The 18,201-nt window shown below is 49.2% G+C and overlaps 1 protein-coding gene across 1 annotated transcript in view; it reads right to left on the bottom strand.

Annotated features, from left to right (window-relative positions):
• LOC115475687 (protein MTSS 2-like) overlaps positions 1 to 18,201 on the bottom strand; it is a 293,373-nt gene that overhangs the window by 52,990 nt on the left and 222,182 nt on the right. Inside the window, exon 9 of the mRNA XM_030211609.1 lies at positions 6,261 to 6,358. Coding sequence (XP_030067469.1) covers positions 6,261 to 6,358 — 98 coding nt within the window. The remainder of the gene's footprint in view (positions 1 to 6,260; positions 6,359 to 18,201) is intronic.

Consider the following 18,201-nt stretch of genomic DNA (forward strand, 5'->3'; position numbering starts at 1 on the left):
CAATCTGCAGAGGTCTCAAGTGCGCTCTCGCCCATGGCACTACCTCCAAAGTGGCCGTCATTGACCCCAGCAGCTGGACAAAGTCCCAAGCTCGTGGGTGAGGCATCCGCAGGAGCAGACAGATCTAATTCTGAAGCTTGCACCGCCTTTGGTCGGGTAGAAAGACAAACCCCGAGGCCGTGTCGAACCAGACCCCCAAATATTTGAGAGACTGAGAGGGGACCAGGTGACTTTTGGGTATATTGATGACCCAAGCCCAGAGATTGCAGTACTGAGACCACTCTGGCTATGGCCAGACGACTTTCGTCTGCTGAATCCACTCTGATGTTCAGGTGAACCTGGATACCCTGTCGCCTGAGAAAAGCAGCTACCACCACCATAACCTTGGAAAAGGTGCGGGGAGCTGTGGCGAGGCCAAAAGGCAAGGCCCGAAACTGGAAATGTTTTCCCAACACCGCAAACCGGAGAAACCGTTGATGCGGGGGCCAAATAGGTATGTGCAAGTAAGCTTCTTTTAGGTCCAGAGACGTGAGGAATTCTCCTGGCTGTACCGCCGCAATGAAGGGTTTCCATGCGAAAATGTCGCACTCTTAAGAGCCTCGTTGACTGACCTTAAGTCGAGGATCGGTCGGAAAGACCCGCCTTTTTGAGGCACCACAAAGTAAATGGAGTAGCGACCGCAGCTGCGTTCAGCGGGAGGCACAGGGATCACCGCTCCAAGGTGCAACAAGACTTGTAAGGTCTCCTCTACCGCCGCCCGTTTGACGGCAGTACCACATCGGGACTCCACAAACATGTTTCTCACCGGGGCACTGAATTCCAATTGGTAACCTTCTCTGATCAGGTCCAGGGCCCACTGATCGGAGGTAATCTTGGTCCATTCCTCGAGAAAGAGGGAAAGATGTCCTCCTACTGCAGGAATAGAGGAATGGACCAGCGCCCCATCATTGAGGGGTCCGCCCCTGAACTCCAGACCTTGAACCGGCCACTGCGTAACGCTTGTCCGAGCGAAAGGAGTTCCTCTGCTGAAAACAGGCACGTTGAGAAACCCCAGCAGAGCGCCCCGGGTGATACCTGCGAGCTTCACGGAAGCGAGGTCTGGTAGAGGAGGGCCACACAGAATCCTTGGAAGGCCTCGGCCTATCCTAGGGTAAGCGCTGGGGTTTAAGGTCCCCCTGGGTCTTTCACAATCTTCTCCAGCTCCTCTCCAAATAACTGGTGGCCCCGAAAGAGAAGCTTCATCAGCCTTTGCTTAGAGGCCATGTCAGCCGCCCAATGCCAAAGCCATAGAAGGCGGCGGGCCGCAACCGCCACAGCTATCTGTTTAGCCGAAGCTGTGACCAGATCATAGAGGGCGTCAGCTAAAAATGACAGGGCAGACTTCATCCGAGGTGCAAACTCAGAGAGGGACTCCGCACCATCTGCGGGCTGTTTCACTGCCTGTTGTAATCAAGAAAGGCAGGCCCGGGCAGCATAGGATCTACATATAGACGCCCTTAAGGCGAGGCCCGAGATTTCAAATGACCGTTTCAACGCGGATTCAAGCCACCGGTCCTGTATATCTTTCAGGGCAACCCCTCCCTCTACGGGGAGGGTGGTCCTCTTAGTCACCACCGTAACCAAGGTGTCCACTTTAGGCATCCCTAAAGGGGCCAAGTGCTCCTCACTTAGAGGGTAAAGCTGACCCATAGCCATAGCCACTTTCAAAGGCCCCCTCGGGTTCAGACCATTGAGCTGAAATAAGCTCTTGGATGGAGTCATGCACAGGAAAGGCTCAAGCAGGCTTCTTAGTACTCGCCATCCTCAGATTACCAGAGGAGGCCTCGCCCTTGGCAGGATCATCAATCGAGAGGGCCTACAAGGCGTCCGAAATAAGCGCTGGCAGCTCATCGTGGTAGAAAATCCTCACCGCATTGGGATCATCCAGATCCAGTGGCAAACCGGCACTTTCCTCTGGCTCTTCAGACCATGAGGCCCTGCCAGAACCCTCAGAATCCACACCCCCTGACCATGGGGGGGGGGGGGGGGGGGGGGGAGGGAAGTGCGCCACTCTTCGACGGGGAGTTTACCCGTCTATGTTTTGCGTCCTTTCAACGCTCGGGGGAATCAGCCAGTCCCGGGCCATCAACACCCGGGGGTAAACCAGGTAGCAGCGCCATGTCAGACACGTGCGGCAGAGCTCTTTTCAGCATGAAAGCTTTATGCATTAAAAGCACAAATTCCAGGGAGAGAAACTCACCCTGACCCTCCATCTCCGAATCAGGAGAAACGGGAGCTCCTCTGGTAGCCTCTAACCGAAGCGTCCCCCTGCACTCAGACTCCTCCGCAACAGCAAGGGTCGAGGTATGCGGCGCTTCCAAAATGGCGCCCGCTGCCAGCTCCATTGAGTGCGAAGAATCATCGCTCGCCATGCTTGTACCAGCTCTAGCGTCTAAACAGAACGTCTTACAGAGCCCCGCTGCTGATCTACGTTTACCACAACGGGAGCAGCGTTTAACTGCTTCAGCTGCCATTGTCCGACCGGACGGAATTATATAAGTAAAATGGCGGCTTCGCACCAAAACTTACCCTGATCGGAATGGCATCCGCGGGACCTCCCCAGAGGAGCTGGGCACCATTCTCATCTCAAAAGACCGAGTCAAATGAGCTCCGGTCAAGCTGCACGTGGAAAATAGCCTCAGAATAGCCACGCAGAACCAATGCGTATTTCTTTTTTTTTTTTTAACGCTGTCAGGAAAGTTGCAGGCAGGCAGGCAGGCAGCAACAGAGGTACTCCGGTAGGCAGGGGGATGGGTAAGGCAGGGAAAGGGCGAACCTATGTGCCTTCAATGTGGGCACCACCAGCCACAACACCCCTGTTTCAACTGGCAAAAGCATAGGAGCCACCCCAGGCAGAATTTTTTCCAGGAGCTGATCAAGCTACGTCCACACCTGCTGGGAGATAGAGCAATACTGAAGGCAGAAGGAGCTAGCCGTTCATAGAGCACTATGGTTTTTCAGTGTTCTCTATCTCCACCTGCTGGTAGGCAGACATAACCCATCAGTTAATGGATTCATCTGCTGCTGATGACAAGGAAGTGTGTGTTTAGATCTGTCCTATCAAGATTATGATAGTGTACCTTTCTGCTACATGCTTGTTATTTTGTTAATTGCGAGCCACCTAGTTCTGTGAAAGTTAGGAGGTACATCTTCAATCAAATTCTAATAAACTGTAAACATTTTTCATAGGGAACACTCTCCTGAAACTCAAACAGGACTAGGGAACCAAGATACTCATCACGCCATACTAACCCAGACAGATCTTGTTCCCTTTTGTTCTGGAGCTAGCCTTCGAAAAACCATGGACTGTTTTATGACCCTCATAACTCAGATAAGGGATCCCACTTGCATCCCATGTCGCTAGCCCTCATGGCTTGGATGTTGAGAAGCAACAGGTGGACTCTTTGAACCTTCCAGAGGGTTTCTCATGTAATGCTTTCTGCTTTCTTCCAGGAGAAATTGCACTGAGGTCATATGGTTTTAAGAGGAAGAGGTTTGCCATCTGGTGTGAGGGCAAGGCCCTAGATCTTCTCCCATCCTACACAAAAATTGCCTGAATATATTCCACACTTATCTGATACAGATCTCAAGACCAATTCCATAAGGATTCAACTCAGTGTAATTGGTGCTTATAATGTAGAGTGTAAGCCCATTTCTGTTTAGCCTTTAATTTTCACTTCTTGCAGGGCTTGCTTGTGCCAAACCTTCCATCAAGCCCCACCCCCAACCATGTCATAGGATCTCAACTTTGCCCTTACCCAGCTAAGAAAGCTCCATATGAGCCACTTTACACACATCACCTAACCTAGGTGGTTTTATTTTTGGTGGCAATCACTTCAACATGAGGAGTCTGTGACCAGAAGGCCATAGTAGCCGATCCACCTCACTCAAAATTTCATCACAACAGGGTGGTTTTGCATATAGATCCAAAGTTCCTCCTAAGGTAGTAGTTGGCATTCTACCTTAATCAGTCAATTGTTCTACCAACATTTTTCTCAAAACCTCTTGCCTATCAAGGTGAAAGCACACTGCATATTCTGAACTGTAAGCCTTCTAATTGGAGCCGACTAAAGTCTATAGATAAAGTCCACCTAGCTTTTGGTTTATTTTGGCTTCATCAGGATGGGGCCTGCCACTGGTAAATGCACCCATACAAATTGGCTTGCAGACTGCACCTCCTATACTTATGCCCAGGCTGGGAAGTCTCTAAAGGGTCATGTCACAACTCACAATGTCACAGCCATGGCTGCATCAAGCCTCCACTGAGGGGATTTGCAGGGCTGCAAAGCGGACATCAGTCCTCACTTTCATATCTCACTACTTTTTGGAACAGGCCTTCTAGTGTGACAGTCAGTGTGATACAACATGCCTTCAGAATTTATTTGGTGTTCAAAATCCAACTCCACCCCTCTATGCCCTTTTTCTTTATCATACTGTCCCAAAAATAAATACATTTTAAAAAAGAAGAAAATAAAAGTGTTCACTGTGCTTTGCTTATTTTAGGCCTCTTTTTTCCCTCTATGTTGTTCAGTCTGATAGCTAGGGATTTCCATCAGTCAGAACATCCTCCTGCTCATCCTCAAAAATGAGGTTACTCACCTGTAGCAGGTGTTCACGGATAGCAGGATGCTTATTCTGACTGCCCCACCCACTTCCCCTTGAAGTTGCATTCTATAAAATATAGATTGACCTGGTCCCATGCAACAGAGGATGGAAGAGGAGCGCATGCGGGTGCATCACTCTCAAACGCTTCTGGAAAGTTACTGGGGAGTGGTTACCATGCTGGGTTCCATCAGATGACATTACCCAACAGTCAGAATAAGCATCCCACTGTCCTCAGAGAACACCTGCTACAGGTGAGTAACCTCATTTTACTTCACCAATAGCAAGATGCGTGGGCTACCATTTAGTTGAGACTGTATCCTATATATCCAAAAAGAACATGAGCCACGGAAAAGGCATTGTGAGGATTTTATTCTAGGTCATGAAGACCAAAGAGATGAGTTTGCAAAAGCTACTAGCTAAATACCATTAATGTCTAGATAGCAACTAATTCCAAATCCATCAAAAGCAGCATCAATAACAGAGAAAAGGATTTCATGAAGCTACTAGTAAAATGTTGTTAGTAATACTATTAGATTGTTTGATAATAAATGTGAATTGGGCAGACTGGTCTTTATCTGCCGTCATTTACTATGTTACTTAGGCAGCTTGACAAGCTTCCATGGTTCCACTGCATCTGTTTAGCTGCCTTGTGCTGGGATTTCTTTAGTAATAAGGAGATTTCTGTATCAAGATACATCAATGGTGTTAGAAACCACCACCTCCCCAAGAATGTGCAAGAGGCAGGCACCCTCAGAGTCCACTCTCCTTATGTACCAACCATAAACATGATATATCTACCTTGCCATATCTAAGACTATATGGTGTGATCCCATTAGGGGACTCATGGCACCTCAGTGCCACATCTATGGTTCCAATTTGGCACCAATTTGTGGCTTTCTGGTGCTCAGTCTCCCTCCAGGTTTATGAGTTTTGGTACCAAAAGATCTTTGGCTCCAACTGTATGCTATGGAAAAACAATCCGATCACACAGAAGCCAAAGGAGCAGTGAGAAAAACCAACAGAAGAAAAATGGAACCAAGAGGGAACAAAGGAATGCAGTAGGTTCCCACAGATACCTCAAAAGGCAGCTGAACAAGAGTGGGCAAGATCTGTGTCCACACAAAGCACAGACAGAAACAGATGGCGAAATGGGCTCTATTGTGTGGGAACAAATGCATATTGCTCCAAAAGATCTGAGTCTTCTGTGCTCTGACAGCAGAGACCAAAGTAACAATATTAGATAGGGTCATCTACTATTATGCTCAATTTCATCCCGCTTGTCAGTGGAGAAACCACATCTAGCATAACCCTCAGTCTAATTCTCTTCATCCAACTGAAAGAAAAAAAAATTAAACAACTAATAAAGTAGTTAGATGGAGATCATACTTTTATTAAGCTAAATTACATGAGAAGAATGTTTATCAGATATTGAAAATCCTTTAGATATTGCCTGATGCCAGCAACATAACAATCCTAGATAACCACACCTTAAAGCACTTATTCAGCAGTCTACAACTTGTCCAAATTTCATAGCTTCATGAAACACTCAGCCACATGCTTCAAGAAGCTTCAAGCAGTTCATAGAACCTGTTCACTTTTGGGGGGTTTTTAGGTACCTGTTTATGCTGGCCTTGCGAGAGAGAGTGCTGCAAGGGGAAGAAGGTGGGGTGTGATACGTGAAGTTGTAATCTGAGCTTTTCAAGTCATGAATCACCTGAAAAAGAAAAAGGGGAAAAAAAAAGGAGAACAAACAGCAGGGAGACAAAAAAAAAAAAAAAAAGTCTTTTTTTTTTTTTTTTTTTTTTAAAGCATCAAAGACCCATCCTAGGATTTCAGGGTGGTGTAATACCTAATGCAATAATCATAGAAAGGGTCAATAAAAATAAATTCATAAAACTGCTCTTCAAAAGACATGGGGAAAATTAGTTCTTACCTAATAACAGAGGATTAGACTACACTTGTGGGTGGTGCCCCTCTACCAGCAAGTGGAGATAGCGAGCAATTTAGAAATTTACCATATAAGTCTGTTGTGCATTAGGTTCCATCAGTATTTGGACAGCTATGCAATAAGGTTAATAGAAAGAATTAGAACTCCTGCCTCTTTATTACATTTTTATAAACTTTGAACATGAACCTTGTTCCTAACCAGAAAATCAACAAATAACCCACCAACACAGGTGGTGGGTCAGCATGGATTCAGCAAAGGAAGTCTTGCCTCACCAATCTGCTTCATTTCTTTGAAGGTGTGAATAAACATGTGGATAAGGGTGAGCCGTTTGATATAATATCTAGATTTTCAGATAGCTTTGACAAGTTCTTCATGAGAGACTCCTGAGAAATTTAAAGTCATGGGATAGGAGGCAAAGTTCTGTTGTGGATTAGGAATTGGTTACTGGACAGAAAACAGAGGGTAGTGTTAAATGGCCATTTTTCTCAGTGGAGGAGAGAACTGTAGAGTGCTGCAGGGATTTGTACTGCGACCTGTGCTATTAACATTTATAAATGATCTGGAAATCGAAACAAGTGAGGTGACTAAATTTGCAGATGACAAAACTATTCAAAGTTGAGGATGGTCTAGTGGTTAGGGTGGTGGACTTTGGTCCTGGGGAACTGAGTTTGATTCCCGGCACAGGCAGCTCCTTGTGACTCTGGGCAAGTCACTTAACCCTCCATTGCCTGCCGCATTGAGCCTGCCATGAGTGGGAAAAATGCGGGGTACAAATGTAAAAAAAAAAAAAAAACACAATGCGGATAGTGAAAATTTGCAGAAAGACCATACGAAATTGGAAGACTGGGTATCCAAATCACAGATGAAATTTAATATGGACAAATGCAAAGTGATGCACATTGGGAAGAATAATTCGAACCACAGTTACCTGACACTACTGTCCACCTTGAGGGTCAGCACCAGTGTGTGGCGGCGGCGGCCAAAAAAGCAAACATGATGCTAGGAATTGTTAAGAAAAGGATGGTAAATAAAATTATAATGCCTCCGTATTGCTCCATGGTGCAACCTCAACTTGGGACCAAAATTATAAAGGGGATGGAATTCCTGTTATATAAGGAGAGGCTAAAGAGATTAGAGCTCTTCAGCTTGGAAAAAAAAGATGGCTATGGGGGGGATATGATGGAGGTCTATAAAATCCTGGATGTGTAGAATGGGTAAAAGTGAACAGATTTTTTTATTCTTTCAGTACAAAGACTAGGGGGCACTCAATGAAGTTACATGGAAATACTTCTAAAACAAATAGGAGGAAATATTTTTTCTCTCAACGAATAATTAAACTCCAGAACTCGTTGCCAGAGGATCTGGTAACAGCGGTTAGCATATCTGGGTTTAAAAGAGGTTTGGACAAGGTCCTGGAGGAAAATCTGCTATTGAGATGGACATGGGGAAGCCACAGCTTGTCCTGGGATTGGTAGAATGGAATGTTGCTGCTGTTTGGGTTTTCGACAGCGGCTTGGGTGACAGGGAGGGAGGTGGGGAAATACCAAATAAGGACTCCCGATTTTTTTCCAGAACGAATCAACTATCGATTCAAATTGCGAATTTGACAAATTGAAGAGAAGCAAATCTCCTGGACCAGATGGTATTCATCCCAGAGTACTGATATAATTGAAAAATGAACTGGCGGAACTATTGTTAGTAATATGTAACTTATCTTTAAAAATCAAGAGTAGTACTGGAAGATCGGAGGGTAGCCCATGTAACGCCAATATTTAAAAAAGGTTCCAGAGGGGATCCAGAAAATTATAGACCGTTGAGCCTGACATCGGTGCTGGACAAAATGGTAGAGACTATTATAAAGAACAAAATTACAGAGCATATTCAAAAGCATGGATTAATGAGACAAAGCCAACATGGATTTAGTGAAGGGAAACCTTGCCTCACCAGTCTATTACATCTCTTTGAAGGGGTGAGCATGTGGATAAAGGCGAGCCGGTTGATATTGTGTATCTGGATTTTCAAAAGGTGTTTGACAAAGTACCTCATGAAAGATTCCAGAAGAAATTGGAGAGTCATGGAATAGGAGGTAGTATCCTATTGTGGATTAAAAACTTGTTAAAGGATAGAAAACAGAGTAGAGTTAAATGGTCAGTATTCTCAATGAAGAAGGGTAGATAGTGGGGTTCCTCAGGGGTAGAGAGTTGCACGGGGACAGAAATGCGACCCATCCCTGCCCGTCCCCGGAATCAAACCTGTCCCCGCTCATCCCCGCCAGAATCTAACCCGTCCCCATGAGTAATTTCCCCCGTCCCCGTGAGTGATCTCCTCCATCCCCGCCCGTCCCCATAAAACAGCCAGTTCCCACCATGAGAGAAATAAACTGCCTATACATATAAAAAAAATAAAAGTAGTTAGCTGAGCTCACCTCTGTGCAGTTCTCTTCTGTGGATGACTCAGTCACTAGTAGTACTCACTGCCCCTTCTCTTCTCTGGTCACAGTACCACAGCTGCTGAACTTCTGCTGCCTTCCAGTTCTCTCTCCTTTAGTGCCAGTTGCTCCGTCCTGCTCCCTCCCTCTCTCCTCTGTGACACAGCTGATCTGCTCGTGCTACCTCTGAGAGAAGTCCTCCTCCTCCTGCAGTGCTCCTCGTGCTGCTGCTTGCTGCTTGTCCTCCTCTCGCTCCTCCTACAGCACTGATGATGAGTCTCCGATTCTAAGCATGGTCAGAGTCTGCCTTTATTCACGTAGCGGACCTGGCTGGAGCCTGCTGTTCTCAGCAGTATGACATCATTAATGAAGTTCAACTGGCTGGCAAAAAAGATGAGAAATTTCATTCTCCTGCTCTCTGACTGAGTGGCGCCTCATTGGAGGAGACCTTGGTGTCTCCGCCCACTAAAAGAAGAAGGGGCGAACCAGCAGCAGACATTATTTTTGAATCTTCATGTAACCATGCTTTGTTTGAAATCTGAATCTTCTGCTGCCCCTTTCCGTGACCCGCTGTGGCTTTTTCATGCCATGTGCGGGTTGCCAGATTTTAGGCGGCTTTTTTTTTTTGGCCGGCCGCAATTTTTTGGCCGCAGCCTCGATCCCCACGGCACTCCCGCTGACCAGGGGGGAAACCTGCAGGATTCCCGCAGACTCCACGGGATCCCCGCAAACCCCGTTCCCATGCAGACCTCTACTCAGGGGTCTGTGCTGGGACCGCTGCTTTTTAACATATTTATAAATGACCTAGAGATGGGAGTAACTAGTGAAGTTATTAAATTTGCTGACCACAAGTTATTCAAAGTGGTTAAATCGCGAGACGATTGTGAAAAATTACAAGAAGAGACTGGGAGTCTAAATGGCAGATGATTTTAATGTGTGCAAGTGCAAAGTGATGCATGTGGGAAAGAGGAACCCAACTATAGCTATGTAATGCAAGGTTCCACGTTAGGAATCACCGACCAGGAAAGGGATCTCGGCGTCGTTGTTGATGATACATTGAAATCCTCTGCTCAGAGTGCTGTGGCGGCTAAGAAAACAAATAGAATGTTAGGTATTATTAGAAAAGGAATGGAAAACAAAAATGAGGATGTTATAATGCCTTTGTATTGCTCCATGGTGCGACCGCACCTTGAATAGTGTGTTCAATTCTGGTCGCCGCATCTCAAAAAATATATAGTGGAATTAGAAAAGATACAAAGGAAGGCGATGAAAATGATAAAGGGGATGGGATGACTTCCCTATGAAGAAAGACTGAAGCGTCTAGGGCTCTTCAGCTTGGAGAAGAGACAGCTGAGCGGAGATATGATAGAAGTCTATAAAATGAGTGGAGTGGAACAGGTAGACGTGAATTCTTTGTTTACTCTTTTCAAAAATACTAGTACTAGGGGGCATGAGATGAAGCTACAAAGTAGTAAATTTAATACTAATCGGAGAAAACTTCACTCAACGTGTAATTAAACTCTGGAATTCGTTGCCATAGAATGTGGTAAAGGTGGTTAGCTTAGCAGGGTTTTTAAACGGTCTGGATGGCTTCCTAAAGGAAAAGTCCATAGACCATTATTAAATTGACTTGGGGAAAATCCACTGCTTATTTCTGGGATAAGCAGCATAAAATGTATTGAGTTTTCTGGGATCTTGCCAGGTATTTGTGACCTGGATTGGCCACTGTTGGAAACAGGATGCTGGGCTTGATGGACCTTTGGTCTGTCCCAGTGTGGCAATACTTATGTACTTATGTGAATTGGACAGCACTAGTGTGTGGTACTAGAAGAGGAGCATAATGGTAGTGCAGCGGAATAGAAAACTGGGCTGGAGAGGGCAGCTGAAACACTTTTTGAAAAATCCGGAGCAATAAAGAGGTGGCATCTTGAGTGGCTTCTTTTCAGTCGGTGGTTGAGACATGCTAGAAGTCTGCACCTTGCACGGCAAGGGTGTAAAGTCTTGGGACCTTTTCAATGAGGCACTGAGGGTGGAAGACATCTGTGAGATGGCCTGCAGCTGCAGTACCTTCGTAGTTGATGCCAAAGTCTGAAGTGGTTGCTTACTGTTCTTGAGGCACTCAGATTTTGGGTATTTCTCCTTATATAGTTTTGCAACATTAGTGCTGTGAGCCATATTATGTGAAGGAGTCCCCTGAGGGACCAGCTCATTAGTGCCAGGTACAGTTAGTACTCCGTGGAAGCCCATAGTATGTGCAGAAGTAGGAGCGCATCCTGCAAGTGAACCTGTTGGTACCAGATTTTGGCCTTTTGGGTCGGCACCTCTTTTTTTTATTTTTTTTTTTTTTACCACCACACAGGTTCAGCTTTTCTGTTCTGCACGAGAGCGCAATGTCCATCATGGAACAAGGAATAGAATGAACGGAGGAGACTGGTGATGTTCTCCGAAAGGGAAACAGGATTCTGTACCCTATTGGCTGCTGAAGCTGTTTTAATCAAGCTAGGGAGAGCGCATCCAGGCAGGCAGCCCATAGAGAAGACTACCAAGTGTGTCTGCATTGTCCTACCCATGGAGAAATAAGGTAAAATTATGTATCATACCTGACAATTTTCTTTCCATTAATCATAGCTGATCAATCCATAGACTGGTGGGTTGTGTCCATCTACCAGCAGGTGGAGATAGAGAGCAATCCTTTTGCCTCCCTATATGTGGTCATGTGCTGCCGGAAACTCCTCAGTATGTCGATATCCAAGCTCCATCCGCAGGACTCAGCACTTAGAGAATTACACCCACAAAGGGACACTCTGCCCAGCTCACCACTGCCGAAACGGGGGAGGGGAATTAACCCAGCTCATCCCCACACAAGTGGGGGAGGGGAATCCGTCCAGCTCATTCCCGCGGAGCAGGGGAGGGACACCACACCCGCCGATGCGGGGGGATCTGGCTTATCCTGCAACCGCAACCGCGGGAGGAGCTGACTGACCCTAACACCGCCGAAGCGGGAGGGGTACAAAGCTGCCCTACTGCCGCACGAAGCGGGAGGGAGCGCCGGCAGAATTTAAGTCTCAATCCAGCCCCGTAAAACGGAGGGGAGAGGAATGCAGCAGCTCACTGTAACACAAATTCGTCTCAACTCTTGAAGAATCCATTGAAAAACTTGAACACGAAGTCCTCCTGAACAGGAACTGAAGACTAAACTTGAACCTGAAATGCAACCAGAATATAAACAATAGAGATATCTGGGAGGGGCTATGGATTGATCAGCTATGATTAATGGAAAGAAAATTATCAGGTATGATACATAATTTTACCTTCCATATCATCATGCTGATCAATCCATAGACTGGTGGGATGTACCGAAGCAGTACTCACCCAGGGCGGGACATAGAACTCCCTGACCGCAACACTGAAGCTCCAAACTGGGCCTCCGCCCGAGCAGCCACAGTCAAGCGGTAATGCCTGGAAAAGGTATGGGCCGATGCCCAAGTTGCCGCCTTGCAAATCTCCTCCAAGGAGACGGACCCGGCCTCTGCCATCGAGGCTGCCTGAGCTCTAGTGGAGTGAGCCTTCAGCTGGATAGGCGTCACCTTCCCCGCGGCCACATAAGCCGCTGCAATGGCTTCCTTGACCCATCTTGCCACTGTAGGCTTAGCAGCCTGCAGACCCTTACGAGGACCTGCAAACAGGACAAACAGATGATCCGACTTCCGGAAATCATTGGTCACTTCCAAGTATCTGATGATGACTCGTCTCACATCCAGATATTTGAGAGCAGAGTATTCCTCTGGGTAGTCCTCCCTACGAAAGGAAGGGAGACAGAGCTGCTGATTCACATGGAAGCGAGAAACAACCTTGGGCAGGAAGGAAGGCACTGTGCGAATAGACACTCCTGCCTCAGTGAACTGCAGAAAGGGCTCTCGACATGAGAGTGCCTGGAGCTCGGAAACTCTTCTGGCTGAAGTGATAGCCACCAAAAAGACTGCTTTCAACGTCAGGTCTTTCAGAGATGCCCTTGACAAGGGTTCAAAAGGCGGCTTCTGCAAGGCTCTTAGCACCAGGTTGAGATTCCACGCAGGCACCACTGAGTGCAGAGGAGGGCGCAGGTGATTAACTCCCTTGAGAAAGCGCACCACATCTGGCTGCGAAGCCAGGGAAGCACCCTTCAGGCGGCCCCTGAAGCAAGCCAGAGCCGCTACCTGGACTTTAAGGGAACTGAGCGACAGGCCTTTCTCCAGACCTTCTTGCAGGAACGCCAACACTGAAGAAATTGGAGCAGTGAAGGGAGAAAGTGAACCTGCTTCACACCACGCTGCAAAGGTACGCCAAACCCTGGCCTAAGCAGTAGAAGTAGAGCGCTTCCTCGCTCTTAGCATAGTGGCGATGACCTTGTCTGAGAAGCCCTTCTTTCTCAGACGCTGCCGCTCAATAGCCAGGCCGTAAGACCAAAGGGGGAGGGATCCTCCATCACCACGGGACCCTGATGCAACAGGCCCTGCTCCACTGGCAGCCGCAGAGGATCGTCCACTGAGAGCCTGGTCAAGTCTGCATACCGGGGACGTCTGGGCCAGTCCGGACCCACCAGGATTATCCGGCCCGGATGCTTTGCCACCCGGTCTAGCACCCTGCCCAACATGGGCCAGGGCGGGAACACAGAGAAGCTCCTGTGTCGGCCACTGTTGGAGAAGAGCATCTACTCCCAGGGATCGAGGGTCCCGTCCTCTGTGAAAAAGCGCGGCACTTGGCAATTGGCCGATGACGCCATCAGATCTAGGCTCGGCTGGCCCCAGCGCTTCGTGATGTCCAAGAACGCCTGAGCAGATAGCTGCCACTCTCCGGGATCCAAGGTATGGCGACTGAGAAAGTCCGCCTTGACATTCATGACTCCGGCAATGTGGGCCGCTGACAGCTGTTCCAGGTTCGCTTCCGCCCACTGGCATAGATTCATGGCCTCCTTGGCTAGAGGGGCACTCTTGGTACCTCCCTGGCGGTTGACATAGGCCACAGCCGTGGCATTGTCTGACAGGACCCGTACTGGCTTCAACGCCAGTACCGGGAGGAACTCCAAAAGCGCCAACCGAATGGCTCTGAGTTCCAGGAGGTTGATAGACCACTTTGCCTCTGCAGGAGACCAGAGCCCCTGCGCTGTCCTTCCCCAGCAGTGGGCTCCCCAGCCCGTCAAAGAGGCGTCCGTCGTGACGACAATCCACTCCGGGGCCACAAGAGGCATCCCTGCAGACAACTTGTCTGTCTGCAGGCACCAGCTCAGCGCCTTGCGCACTGCTGGGTCCAAGGGAAGGCGCACAGCATAATCCTCCGACATCGGAGTCCAGCGCTGCAGCAGAGAGTGTTGTAGTGGTCTCATATGAGCCCTGGCCCAGTGCACTACTTCCATCGTGGCCGTCATAGAGCCCAACAGCTGCACATAGTCCCAAGCCCGGAGCGGAGAGGCTACTAGGAACTGGTCCACCTGAGCCTGAAGTTTGACAATCCGATTGTCCGGCAGGAACACTCTGCCTAATTGGGTGTCGAATCGAACTCCCAGATACTCCAGGGACTGAGTCGGGCGCAGCTGGCTTTTCTCCCAGTTGATGATCCACCCCAGAGAGCTCAAAAGAGCAATTACCCGGTCCACAGCTTTGCCGCACTCTGCATAAGAGGGGGCTCGGATCAACCAGTCGTCCAGATAAGGATGGACTTGTACTCCTTCCTTTCTCAGGAAGGCCGCGATGACCACCATTACTTTGGAGAAGGTCCGCGGAGCAGTAGCCAACCCGAACAGGAGGGCTCTGAACTGGAAGTGTCGGCCCAGGACTGCAAAACGCAGAAAGCGTTGATGAGGAGGCCAGATGGGAATATGCAAGTACGCTTCCTTGATGTCCAAGGATGCCAGGAACTCCCCTGCCTTTACTGCCGCTATAACAGAGCGGAGGGTCTCCATGCGAAAGTGCCGAACTTTCAAGGCCCGATTGACCCCTTTGAGGTCGAGGATAGGCCGTACAGAACCTCCTTTCTTTGGTACCACAAAGTAAATGGAGTAACGTCCCTTGCCAAGCTGATTTTCTGGCACCGGAACGACCGCACCCAGGCAGATCAGATTGTCCAAGGTCTGCTGCACTGCCACAGCTTTGACCGGAGACTTGCAGGGAGAGAGTACAAACCCGTCTCTTAAGGGTCGGCAGAACTCTAGCTTGTAGCCGTCTCTGATGACTTCCAGCACCCAAGCGTCTGAAGTTACCCTGGTCCACTCGTCCAGAAACGAGGACAGCCGTCCTCCAATTTGCACTGGGCCATGGACCAGGACCCCGTCATTGGGTACGAGACCCTGGGGGAGGACCGGAGGGCGCACCTCCGGGACAGCGGTCTCTGCGAAAGGAATGCTGCTTGGGGGAGAAGTTCCTCTTGAAGGAAGAGGGGGCAGAGGAGCCCGACTTGCCCGGGCGGTACCGACGGGCTTCCTGAAACCGTCCTCTGGAGATGCCGGGGCGAGCACTGGCCCGAGCCCTGACCTCTGGTAACCTCTTGCCCTTAGACGTGCCGAGATCGGTCACAATTTTGTCCAGCTCGACCCCAAAGAGCAGCTTGCCTTTAAAAGGCAACTTAGCCAGGCGGGACTTAGAGGCGTGGTCCGCAGACCTATGCTTCAGCCAAAGCCACCGCCGCGCAGAGACTGTCTGAGCCATACCTTTAGCCGAGGCTCTCAAGACATCATACAGCAAGTCTGCCAAATAAGCCAAGCCCGATTCCAGGGCCGGTCAATCAGCCCTCAAGGAAGGATCTGAGGGGGAAGCCCGCTGCACAATCGTCAGGCACGCCCTGGCCACGTAGGAGCCGCAAATTGAGGCCTGCAAACTTAAGGCAGCCGCCTCAAAGGACGACCTTAAGGCCGCCTCCAATCTTCTGTCTTGGGCGTCCTTTAGGGCCGTGCCACCTTCCACCAGCAACGCCCTTTCTTAGTCACCGCAGTGATTAAAGAATCCACGGTGGGCCATAGAAAGGCCTCACGTTCACTTTCAGGCAAAAGATAGAGGCGGGACATAGCCCTAGCCACTTTGAGGCTCGCTTCCGGGAAATCTCATTGAGCCGAAATTAAGGTGTGCATGGCAACATGCACGTGGAAGGTTCTAGGCGGGCGCTTCGTCCCCAGCATAATGGCGGAGCCAACAGGGGCTGAGGGAGAGACGTTCTCCGGAGAGGAAATCTTTAAAATGCTCATGGCCTGCATTAACAGGTTGGGCAAATCCTCTGAGCGAAAGATCCGTGCTGCAGAGGGGTCATCCGCTCCATCCGAGCGGGAATCCGTCTCCTCCAAGGAATCCCCAAAGGACCGTTGGGAGAACTCAGATACACTGCCCTCATGTACATCAGAGGAAACAGCGTCCTCTAAGGCCTGGGAATCCACCCGAGGGCGTTTACTTCCGGGGGCCTCAACCCCTTTATTGGACAAGGGAGAAGGGGCAGCGCTCTGCATAAGGAAGGCCTGATGCAGCAGCAAAATTAACTCGGGGGAGACACCCCCCAGACTGTGCACTTCAGCAGCCTGGGCCACAGCCCTAGACGCACCCTCAACCGGCGCTCGTAAGAGCAGGTGAGAAACATGCTGCGCATCCAAGATGGCGTCCGGCGCGACACTCCGCGAAGGAGCCGCGCGGGAAGAACGGCGCTTAACTTTAGCCACTTTTTTGCCGTCGCCCAAATCAAGGGCGGCCATGGCATGAACGTCTCCCAGCTCAAGGGCGGTCCAAGAAGAAGCCGTCCGAGCAGAGTGGCCGGCCAAGATGGCGGAGGCGAGCTGCGGGGGATGGGCGTTTATGGCGGGAAAAAACGCCGCACCGGAGGAAGACCCGGGACACTGACCGGCCTCCGAACTGATACCCAACAAGGGCGAATCAGACTTTTATACCCCCGCATCCCCGCTATGGGTGTTCACAGTAAATAACAAACCCCAGTTTAGTTAGTAAGGAAAGTCTAGTTCAAGATGGCATGAATATTAAAATGTCCCAAAAAGCAGGAGAGGGCTAGAAGAAAGACCACAGTTAATTATAACAAAGCTGAAAGGGTAAACAATCCAGATAGGGAGAAGAACGGGAAAAATACTTTAGGGTTAAAAGAACCAGAGACATATAGTATAATTCCACCCCCCCCCCCCCCCCAACTCCCATCACCATGCTTTGCTGTGCGACATGAAAAGGTAAGTGCTAAGTTTGAATCAAACGAGTCACCATATTTCTGCCATGTCTCAGATACTGTCAGGCCTCTCACGGAGAAACAGGATTTGTGAGCCCTTGGGCCACTGCCGTAGAGCAACAGTGGCAGGCAAAACCCCCAACCAGTACTGGCAACACACCAACACAGCAGGGAACTGCAGATGTAGATAAGCAGACAGGGATACAGGACTGGAATAGACTTCACCTACACTTGACCACCATTCCCCAGGGGTTGAGCCCCCAGGTGCAGGTGGCCAGCAGGACTTACAGGATCCAGGAACACACACAGGGGAAAGGACTCACTTGAGCAAGCTTGACTAACAGGGCCAGGAATCAAGACACAGAACTGGGGAAACCTCCCCAGGTAACAGGACTCAGCAACAAGCTTGCACAAACCAGGACTGGAGGGAAAGGCAGAGGGAAACAAGAACACAAAATAGACAGACACGGCTAAACCCAAAGCTGGGCTACAACTACCACCTAATACCAGAACACAACAGAAGGCTAAACACTAGGCAGCCACCAGCACACAGGAAAATAAAACAGAAAGCCCACAAACAGAACACTGAGGCAGAAGGCAGAAGCCCACAAACCAACACACAAACGCAGTAAGCAAAAGCCCACAAACAGACACACTAAAGCAGAAGGCAAAAGCCCACAGACAGACACACTAAAGCAGAAGGCAAAAGTACACCAACTGACCTATAGCGATGCAAAGGCAAACTTAGAAAGTTCCCAGGTGGTAATAAAGGCACAACAGGTGAGGTCACCAGCAGGATGGGGCTCAGCAACACAACAGGAGAGTACAGCCTGGCTGGAACAGGATCCCGGAATGGACTAGCCTGGACTGGAACGGATTTCAGGATTTCCACCCAGGCTTGAGGATTTACACACCGACTTAGCTTGGCTGGAGGAACCCCAAAGCAAGTCCGACAGGAAATATAGTCACAATCGTGACAGTTACAGAAACAAAGAGG

The sequence above is a fragment of the Microcaecilia unicolor genome, chromosome 8 (assembly GCF_901765095.1).
Source record: "Microcaecilia unicolor chromosome 8, aMicUni1.1, whole genome shotgun sequence".
NCBI lineage: Eukaryota > Metazoa > Chordata > Amphibia > Gymnophiona > Siphonopidae > Microcaecilia > Microcaecilia unicolor.